Consider the following 11,194-nt stretch of genomic DNA (forward strand, 5'->3'; position numbering starts at 1 on the left):
TAATGTATTGTAGGTTTCGTATCGTGTGTAAGATATATTTGTATAAACAGAAATTTCGAGGACGAAATTTATTTTAAGGGGTGGAGAAGTGTAAGGCCCTATAATTAATTATTCGGTAATTTGACATAATTAGAATAATTATTGAGTTTTAAATTAAAATAATTATTTATGCCAAATAAATTCAAGAAGTGTGTTAAAAATATGTATTTTAGAATATCGGAAAATTTAACGATATAAAATACATATAGAGTTTAAATAACACACGAGAGCAAAATAAATACAGACCGGGATAAATGAGCTTGAGTTACTATTTGAGTAACCAAATACACAATATATAAATATACATATACATATACATACACACATATCTCATTGAAAAGAGAAAAGAAGTGAGAGAAAGAAGAAAAGGAAAAAAGAAAAAAGAAATCCAAATTTTCACAACCCTTGGAGCACCTGCGGAAGAATAAGTACAGCTTGGCATAACCCTCGGCGTCGAAATCTCGATCGGTTTGAGGGGTTGTCTTCCTTACATCAGTACCTTCGTTTTGAGCCATAAAACGCGAATTTTGAGCAAGGAGGCGAGCAGATCGAAGCTCCATTTCGTGACCCTGTTTCTGTGCAGTATTTTGGTGAGTTCGGTTCTTGTGCTTCTGAAATTCGAAGTTTTGTGTATTGTCCGTTAAGAATCTCGACTTGTGGTTCCAATAGAACTTGTAGATCTGTTTGTTAGCTTTCTATATCCACTGGAATCATTGAATTTGGATAAGAAACGGATTTGATATGATTTTTCTACCAAAATATGTCGAAACCGAATTCTGCAATTGAGCTGTATAGAATACCTACTGTAATTCGAAATTATGACCTTCGTGCAGTCGGATTCTGGATTTTGGGCTAAAATAAAAGTTGTAGAGCTATGTCTTTTCTTCGAAATGAGACTTGAATCGTTAATTTTCATTAAGAATTGAGAGAGTTATGCTTGTTTTACTGAAACTGCGCAGTAATAGAGTTCTGTCCGCGAAATGTGTGAGTAGCAGCGTGTTCTTGTTAATTCTGGCATTAATCTACTCAGATTCTGGAATTTGTTTCTTCTAGAAAAACTTATATATTTAAGTTGTCTTTCATTTTCATTTGGCAGATATTGATTTGGGTCAAAAATGAATTAGATATGAATTTTATGGTCATAGGTGCCGAATCTGAAACTGTAACAGAATTCGTTTTTCTAGATTTCTGGTTGTGGGTGTTTATCTGTGTCAAGATGATTGAATTTCTTGTTGACATCTTCTGATGAAAAATGGGTTTTTGAGTTAGGATTCCAACCATGTATGATAAATATATTTTGGTTAAGTTTTGATCTTAAAACTTAGCATATGTACAAGCTGAAATTTGGAAATATTGTTTGAATTAATGTTGTAAGCCGCATCAACATCCAGACGCAAGTGATCAACTGGTGGTACCGTCCAAAACTTTGGTGATTGTTGATGTGTAAGCAAATTGGCAGATGATATCACTGAAGCTCTTGCTGTATGATATGCACATAGCAAGCTATCACACCAATCAACATTAACCACCCTTGTCCTAGCGTCAGAACTATGAATAATACGATTTCTTTCCATCCAAATAGCATAAGTTCGTATGGTAAAGAATTCAAAGTCCTCTCGATTGAACTTATCCCTCATACAAAGAGCAATATCAAAAACATCCAACTTACATACTCATTTTAGCAGATGACAAAACTTAGTTCCCTTCCAGCAGTGTCTGATAGCCTGGCACGAGAATAAAGCTTGGCTCGTTGACTCACTCGAAGCTCCACAAAGTGCGCATACTTCAATTGTAGGAACATGGTGATCCTGCAGGTTCCTTGTAGTAGGGATAATATGATGTAAGGCACGCCACCATAATATGCGGACTTTCGGTGGGATTGAAAGAGACCACAAAAACTTCCACCAATTCTTTAATCGAATTTCCGAACAAGTAGCAGCAGGAGGGTCATAGAGCCCAATAGCCAATTTATAGCCATCCCTTACAGAGAATTGGTCTATTGGATCGAAAAACCAGTACCTAACATCTCCTGCCAAGCCATTAAGAGGGATTGATAAGATTTCTGCCACAACATGAGGAGAGAACTGTTCCTTCACCACTTGTTCGTTCCATTTCCCTTGTCTGAGAAGAGTACTCACCGTAGGGAAGATAAGATTGGTTTGTGTGGTGTTTTTCTGTAGACCTACCCGGAATCCATTTATCTGCAAATGTAGCGATCTTCTGGCCATTTCCCACACGCCAATGCAGCCCCTTCTCTAACAAAGGTCGGCTCCACAATAATGATCTCCATATATAAGATGGATTACTTCCGAGATGGGCATCCATGATATCTCGATGGCGGAAATATCTTGCTTTAAGGACTTTAGCAACCAACGAATGGGGGTTAGCAATAATACGCCAAATTTGTTTAGCCAACAGAGCCTTGTTAAAAGTCTCGAGGTGGCGAAAACCCATTCTACCCAAGCACTTTGGCCGGCAAAGCATCTTCCAAGATTTCCAGTGCATTCTCCTCGAGGCTTCATCCCCACCCCACCAAAAATTAGAGCATTCCCGTTCTATATCTTTGCAAATTGATGTTGGGATACGGAAGCAAGACATAGCATAGATTGGGATAGATTGGATCACCGATTTTATCAACGTTTCTTTCCCTCCAATGGAGAACATTTTCCTTTTCCATCCCTGCATACGTTTAGTCACCCTCTCCACAAGATATCGAAACTGAAGTCTCTTCTTACGGGCTGAAAATACTGGTAAGCCCAGATATACCTCCTGATTCTGCACCACCGGAATAGCAAGCATAGTTTTAATAGAATCCACTACACCGTCACTAGTGTTCGAGCTAAAGGATAGCGATGACTTTTCAAAGTTAATTAATTGACCCGACGCTTTCTTATAGAAACAAACATTGTTGAAGACCAGCACAGTTTTCCATGGTTGCTTGAAAAAATAATAGACTATCATCAGCAAAGAATAAATGAGTAATCGAAGGGCACGTAGGGGCAATACGCACCCCTTTGATCAACTTTCGGGCTTCAATATACTCTGGGTAATAGTTAAATAATTTTCACACCCAGAGTACTCAAGTATATCAATAAAATGAAAAAAGAACAGCATCGAGGTACGGTTCTACCCAAGAGCTAAGCATCCGTGATCGAGCGGCATTAGTATCGACTCATCCATTGATCTTTGGTTTCACTTAATTCACGTATTTTAGCTAACATAAGTGTGTGTCAATCTCACAAAGACTTCTACTCAGACCAAAAAAATCATAACTTTAAATGACCATATTGCGTCGACCGCAGTAAAAAAGCCTTCAGATAACTTAACACCTGCCTGTTGTAGAGCAAGCTTCATAAACATAACATCATCAGGCTGCTTCCTCCAATGAAGACGCCATCTGTATTTGCTAAAGAAACAAGAAAGACACAAGTAGAGACATCATAAGCTTACACTCCAGAGTTTGAATCTTGTTTTCAAATTGACCTTTTCATAGGCATTTCCACACACACACACACACAAAAACACCCCTATTAATACGTGTCTTTGTTTACATATGATATTTTTCGGATGCTCTCCTGTTTCTCAGCTTGTTTACAACTCTTCGTAATCTGTGACTTCAAATCTAGAGTAACTACAGAATGAAAATGAACCTAAAATAAATCAAATTTCGACTACAAAACAAATTTAGAATCACCATTTTATCATCCCTTCTCGTTGTCCTGGTGAATTCGGCGTCCTAACAAATCGTCCCTGCTCCATTATTATAAACAAACACTAATTAGTATATAGATAATCCTTTTTATGATAAATTTCTAAGTAATCTTTGCTTAGAGTGTGCAAACGAATTGAGTAGCTCGATCAATACTAGACTCGGTCTTTATTTTCGCCGATTATCAATCACGCTTGAGTACAATAGTTTGAAATTGGTTTTTTTAGTAATCGAATTTGAGCTTTAAATTTTAATAATACTTTTGTATCATATTTAAATACCCGAAGTTTCATCAAACAAATACCTTAATTCTGGGCCGTTTATCTGCGTTGACTTTTCTGACCTGGTACGTAATTTTCTTAGAGAAAAAGCGGGACCGCCGCTTTTCTTTGTAGCGTAGTACACTCGCATCTCTGATTCCTACGTTCTCGGAGAACAAGTCTATCTGTGCCAACCTCACCTGCACCCAACTAATCGCCATTTATTTAATGATAAAAACTTGTGTGAAACATTCTCACGGATCGTATTTTATGAGACAGATAAAAATAAAGATTCGTGAGATCGTCTTACAACATACCTACTCTTAGTTTAATAATAGTAATAGGAATTCAAGGAAAGTTTGAAATTCAAGATTAATGAAATAATACGTAAATATATGTCCAGACAAAAAATATAGGCATTTTCATGAATAATAACATATTTAAGACTTTAAAACCGGCTTATTTTTTGATTATCTAATATTCGTTATGGAATAATATAATATTCCACCAGTGCTACGGTATAATTCCAGTATCTTAATCTAATGGTGTTATGTGTCCAAAAATGACAGATCATCTCAAGTTCGACCTACCAATGTTGACATGTAATCTAAAAGAAAAGAACTTTCATAGTTTTTTTTTAAGAAAAAAATAACTTACTAATCTATGTACCTATAAAAGTGTAGATAAAAGACATTGTTTTTCAATTGTGCAATGACAAAATTAACCTTCTATACACATTTCAAGAATAGAACGTGAACTCATATATTAATTTTATCAAATAACTCATCTTTATAATACATTTAAATGTTTTATCCTTTTAATTTTCTCTCTACATTTTTTTTTCCAATGATTTTATTGTAATTTTGTAATTATATTTTTAGTGCAATTTCTAATTAAATAATAAATTATAGTATCACAAAAAGATATATGAAAAATTTATAACTAAGAATGTGCATTTCTTCACGTATGTTGATTTATTTATTATTTTAAAACTTATTTAACAAGAAATTAATAGTCATCAATGTTAGTCTACAAAAGATCGATATATAATTTTTATCCATGACATAGAATTATAAAAATAAAAAGTAAAAAAATTCTTTAGGAGGTTAAATTAAATATTATGAATTATATTTTACTATCAATAATATTATTTCATTTGTTTTAATATTGTTTTTATGAGTTAGTCACAGTGATTTTAAATTGATAATTATTTGTCTTTAGTGTGCTTCGCTTATGTAGATTATGATTTATACATTGATAAAATCCATAATTTGGTTGATTTTTAGGTTATTATGATTTATACGTGGTGTTTGAATATATAAATTTTTTTAAAAATTTGTTTTAGTTCATTTTGTTATATTTATTATGTTCGTTACAATTTATTATATAACATAAAATCAACTGCTTGAATTTTAATTTGGGAAACAATTTTGAAAGTAAGTTATATAAGTTCTTATAAATCGTCTAATGTGATAAGAAATTAAGCCCAAATAAATAACAAAATGATTCAAATTATTTTTTAGAAAATAAATTTTTTTAATTTTTATAATATAATTCATATTACGTGCAACGCACGTGCATCATACTAGTATTAACTAAAATAACAGAAGCCAAATTCAACTAACTTTGAAGCAAAAGGCTAAATGAACTTGCGTACTTGGACATTGTTTCCGGCAGTATTGGAGACCGGGGAATCGCCGGAAAATGGCGTATCCTTATCGGACCAAGCGTCCAATATGTTGTCGTAGTTCAGTTTCAAGAATAGCCGTGCATTTGGCTGAGGAATGGACTCCCCCTGAGCTGTTTCACAAATGGAATTTTCTTGGTTTGGTAAAATATTTGAGGGTGCGTTCTCCTTGGATGATTCTAGATTCTTGATTTCCACCTTTTTCTTCTTTTCTACCCGATTTTTTGCCATCTTGATATCAATAACACTAGGAAATCTCCAGCAATCATCCTCTTCATCAACATTTCTCGTTGCTCTCGATTCCCTTCTCACCCCAAATCCATAATCAAATCCTAGACCGAGTGGACAACCATAGCAAAATGTCTTGATTGGCATAGTTTTATCATGACTTGCATTGGTAGCTGATTCCTTTTTCATGTTGAAGTTTTCCATTATACTATCAATCCCTTCTTCGATATCCTCATCCAAAATTGCTACTGCATCAAAATCTTGGTGAGAATCGTCATAGATTTCGAGATAACTCCTCTCAGAATCACTCTCTCCCGGGCTTTGGCATGACTTTTCAGCACTTTTAGGCCGAGTAAGGAACCGAGGTTTTTCAAAAATTGGCAACAAGAATCCGGAGCTATCAATAACTTGGAAAGGCCGTATAAGAAGCTCCGATGGCTCTAACAAGAAATTATTCTTTATCTCAAACGATGACTTTGTGAGTTTGCAAGGATTTTTTAGGTGTTTGCATGGGAAAATCTTTGGATGAGCTGTGGAAAGAATGGATGCTGCTTCATTATAAGTTTGGTTAGGCCTTTTCCTTGGGGTTCTTGGCTTTCTTGTTGAGATTGAAAGCGCGGAGTTGGTGGATTCTGAGTGACTTGAAGATGGAGAAGATGAATTTGAAATCCAAGAAGTGGTGGGGGATTTTATTATTTCAAGGTCTAATCTGTAGGCTCTGCCACCTCCACTTAAACAAGAAGACATTTCTTTTGAACTAAGACAAAGATGAAACAAAAAGCAGAACAAAGTAGTGAATAATTCGATGAAATTTCAATCCAAGAACCAGAATTTTTGTGATTTATGGATTGAGGCCTGCTAAAACAAGGATTTCAGATACGGGATTTTCAAATTTTGGTCAGAAATTTTGAGCCTATTAGAATTGATATAATAAATCCTTGTGAGGGGTAAATTCCAAGAACCAACCCTGGAGTACTTTTATTCAGTATATGAAGCATGAAACCAGAAAGGGAAAATTTTTTTTTGACAAAAAGAAGAAGTGGAAAAGGCCAAAAACTTTAGCAATATATTATGCTATGAGAAACAATCAAGAACCCTTCAAAAACCCAGAACGGAGGGTAAAAAAATAAGTAAAAATAATCGCCGTTCAGTCACCAGAAAGCTCAAAAAAGCACTTTTGAAATCATCGAAACATCAAAGATAGCGTCATTCTCGTGTAAAAATCGTCCAAACAAACATCCCACAAAAGATATGATATCTCTCAGCACAACTCAGTGACAAGAATTCAAGAATCAAGTACATTCAATATATATTGGAAATACCAACGACTCAAAAACATCCCAGATCTGAAAGTTATAGTCTAAATATATATATCTAACATAAAAAGAGAAAGAATGGAGAGTCACGGGAGAGAAGGAATGAAGGGCTAGGATACGCAGCCGATTACTGATACACACACTACACACACTGTTTGAGTCTTTTTCTCACTAGATTTCCTCGCTCTAAAAATGGGATGGACGGTGGAGATGGAAATTAGAACAGAGGAGAAAGGACACCTCTTGGGTTGTAATGTAATGCATGGGGACAGATTTCCTCTCTTTCTACCTGTCTTTACACAATCGCAACATTGATGGATTTGGTCATTTTTTTATGTTACATTTAAGTATTTTTTATTTATAATATGGTCAAATGTTAATCTTCGAATCATTTACATATATATCAATTTCTATAAAAATGTGATGATCTATATAGTCTAATAATATTAGAATAAGAAGATAAACACTCCTGATATAACGACTTGTTAGATGATGCTCAAATGAGCAACATAATACATGTGTTGAGTGATGAATCATGTCGATATATTCATACATCTAGATTGAATAAATGGTCACGATTTATTCACTCAACACGTGACAAAACTCGATATAACATATATTAACCCTGAATTTGTTGATAAAATTTGTACCTTTCTATCTTAAGCATGCTGCCCCGTTGTTGTTGTTGTTGTTGTTGTTATTATTATTATTATTATTATTAAAAGTGTTTCTTATCTGCTGACATGTCACGAGATAGTTGGTCGGGGAGATTCTGGTTCTGACACGGGCTGCTTCTATTGGTGGCTAAATTTTCTCTTCGTTTTGGATGTAATAAGACGAGGAAAGTTTTGGTGTGTTATGGGCATTATGTGTGACCTTCGGCGACCCATACGTTATGCTATTTGAGTTCAATGAAATGGTAATAAAATTAGCACCGAGAAGAAAAGCCATGTTTTATTCGACTACTGGTTCAAATTTCATTTCAATTTATTTAGTTGGACTTTATTACAGATTTTTATTCGCAGAAGATCAAATTATATGACCAAAGTTTATGAAAACATCTGCTCTAAAATACATTTATAACATAGTCTCTGTGTCACAAATAGATATACTTGTTTGTTTTTTTCACAAAAGTTAAAAAATTATCAAAACAAAACTTTTTTCAGAATTTAGTTAGTAGATATATATACTACTAAATATAGAAATTAGAGTATATTTTTGTGACAATTGAAAAAAACGAAACGTATACGATTAAAACATGTGGAGTAATTTAGTTACATAAGCTTGTGGGCTATTATCGATTCTGACTTGAGGGAATCCATTGATCGACTCGATTTATCTGTACGTAAATTCAGGTTAAAATAATCTGTTTATGATATCATTTGATTCGGTTGATAAGACGATGAGGGATTATTTATTGAACAATAGATCAATTGATTTTAACTAAAATTTAACTAATTAATGTAAATATTAACAACAACAAAAACATGAGAATTGACCATCCTAAAAAAGGTGAAACACTTTTTCTCCTGCTAATATAGCTGGAAAAACATTATATAAGTTTCAAAAACAGTCTTTCCAACAACCAAACTTTAAATAATATATAGAATGTATGCGCGATCACTAGTTCTTCTTTAATCACAATCATATCTATCGAACCAAACGGTTTCATATCAATATTTACTTCCTCAGCGAATAAATTTTATATTTGTGAGATGGGTCAACCTCATCCATACCAAGAACGGATCAATTCATCTCACAAATATAATAAACCAATGAGACCGTATCCTTAGATATTGCTTTTGGCTCATTCCGGTACAGTGAATCTAAACCAAAGATTTGGGACCATTTCATATTTAACCTATTACGGTATTGATGGGCATGATGATAAGGACCATATTCGGGATTTTAATCGTTAGGGCATCTTAGTTTGAATTTCAAGATATTTACTGCTCGACCCCTCCAAGATATTTAATTATTATAATATACACAAGTTTTTCTGTGTATAATAATTTTTAGTATTAATAATTTGTGCAAAAATTTTAGATATTATATTATTATTAATAAATTTAAAGAATATTTTTTTTAAAAAAATTAAAATTAATTATTTTAAGCAGGACGATTTTTTTTAATATTTTTAAATTATGTTTTATGATATTTTTTTATTTTTTAGATTAGGAAAGACAATCGTTTTGAGAATATATCGTAACACCAAAATTTACTTGCGTCTTATACTTATGGTACCATTTGGTTTGAGGACGATATAAGTTAAAATGTATAATTAGTAAGATAATAAAACATAAGGATAAATTATATGGTTAATTTTATAATGTTTTGTAAATATTTAGGGCAAAAGCTTGTGTGAGACGGTCTCACGGATCGTATTTTGTGAGACGGATCTTTATTCGGGTCATCCATGAAAAAGTATTACTTTTTATGCTATGAGTATTAATTTTTATTGTGAATATCGGTAGGATTGACCCGTCTCACAGATAAAGATTCGTGAGACCAGTCTCACAAGAGACCTATTCAATACCTAAATACCCTTTCATGGTTTAATTACTATATATTCTAAAACTTATTGGAAAAATTATTAAATATTTATTAAATAACTTTTAATTTTAATGTGTTAAATAAACATGTTTTAAAAAATTATATTAATCATTTGTTAGGATTGAGAAAGAGTTTAGAGGGGTGAATAAACTCTTTAAAAAAAAAATTTTCGATCATTTTTAGACGGTTTAAAATTTTTCTTGAACGGTTAGAAATATGAACTACTTGAAAAGTGTGAAAAATAGTTAACAATTTCTAATGATAGCTTCAACTGGTTGGCTGGCTTATTAACAAGAAACACTTAGAAATGTAGGTGCTCGCGAAAAGTAAAGACAAAGATTTTATGGATGTTCGGAGATAAAACTCCTACATCACCCTTTCTTCCTCTTTAGGAAGGATCTTACAAAAAAACTTTGGTTTTACAAACTTATTGCAACAATTCACTCCAATGAGAACTTATCACACTGTCTGTTTTGGAACTCTTGTTGATCACTTTACATTTCTGGATTTTAAAAACCCTTGATTCAGCAGACAACACAATCGATCAAATAACCAAAAGGTTACTAATAAAAGATGTTGGGTGCAATAATTGTCCCTACTTGGTAGAGCAATCGAACCGTGGTGCTTAAGCTGTTATGGGGTTTAAAAAGATTTGAGTTGCAACATTACAACTAGCTATAGATTTTGGTAAAGCGGCAAACACTCGGTCCTACAATTGGTATCAGAGCCAAGGTCACGGGTTCGATTCCCATTGATTGCAATGAATGCAATTATTGGGAGGGAGATTGTTGGGTGCAATAATTGTCCCTGCTTGGTAGAGCGATCGAACCGTGGTGCTTAAGCTGTTGTGCGATTTAAAAAGATTTGAGTTGCATCATTACTACTAGCTATAGCTTTTGGTAAAGCGGCAAGCACTCGGTCCTACAAAAGAAAACTGTATTTTTTTAAGTAGCACGAAATTGACCCTTGAATGATCAGATATCTTTATGCTGAGTGCGTGCTTGATGAGCGATGAAGTATATGAACTTTAAGTGCGTTCAAATATTTGAGTATGCAAGCTTTAGTAGTGTGTTAATCGCGTGGTTGAAAAGCTTAAAATGATCGAACAATATTCTGCATTCTTCAACTCTTCTTTTATAAGCTATCATCCCAACGGTCGAAAAAGATATATAACGGAAACATGTATCGCTGGAATGATGTTTCACTATCAGCCGCAACTATATTAAATGTTCTTCAGCAAACATTTAATGTTCTATTTACTTGTGTAGGGTTGAATCTCATTCCTTGAAGAGTTGATGCGGAGCATTCTTTGTTAGTAACAGTTAGCTCACTCAGAATTTATAGGATGTTTAAACACTCTTTTTATTCTGGGATAGTGGCATAAATACAGATCTTTATCGGG

The 11,194-nt window shown here is 33.6% G+C and overlaps 1 protein-coding gene across 2 annotated transcripts; it reads right to left on the reverse strand.

Annotated features, from left to right (window-relative positions):
• Positions 1-3,077: 3,077 nt before the first annotated feature.
• LOC142529250 (protein CHLOROPLAST IMPORT APPARATUS 2-like) lies at positions 3,078-7,494 on the reverse strand. 2 transcript variants are annotated; one of them, XM_075634723.1, is made up of 3 exons: positions 5,666-7,490; positions 4,053-4,208; positions 3,078-3,789 (listed from the first exon to the last, which is right to left on the reverse strand). In XM_075634723.1, the coding sequence occupies exons 1-3, from the start codon at positions 6,668-6,670 to the stop codon at positions 3,730-3,732; spliced, it is 1,221 nt and encodes a 406-aa protein (XP_075490838.1). In that variant the 5' UTR covers positions 6,671-7,490; the 3' UTR covers positions 3,078-3,729. The 2 variants fall into 2 exon arrangements, 1 of the variants encoding a protein (XP_075490838.1); XR_012815863.1 differs by lacking the exon at positions 3,078-3,789 and having other exon boundaries at positions 4,077-4,208; positions 5,595-7,494.
• Positions 7,495-11,194: the final 3,700 nt, after the last annotated feature.

Source organism: Primulina tabacum, chromosome 16, assembly GCF_025594145.1.
Source record: "Primulina tabacum isolate GXHZ01 chromosome 16, ASM2559414v2, whole genome shotgun sequence".
Lineage (NCBI taxonomy): Eukaryota > Viridiplantae > Streptophyta > Magnoliopsida > Lamiales > Gesneriaceae > Primulina > Primulina tabacum.

Excerpts from the sequence above, each read along its gene's own strand:
- LOC142529250 (XM_075634723.1), bottom strand. The coding sequence starts at position 6,670 with ATGTCTTCTTGTTTAAGTGGAGGTGGCAGAGCCTACAGATTAGACCTT. Across the intron at positions 4,209-5,665 it reads CTGCCGGAAACAATGTCCAA|GTGAGGTTGGCACAGATAGA; the intron begins GTACGCAAGTTC and ends AGTTGGGTGCAG. Across the intron at positions 3,790-4,052 it reads ATAAACGGCCCAGAATTAAG|GGACGATTTGTTAGGACGCC; the intron begins GTATTTGTTTGA and ends ATAATGGAGCAG.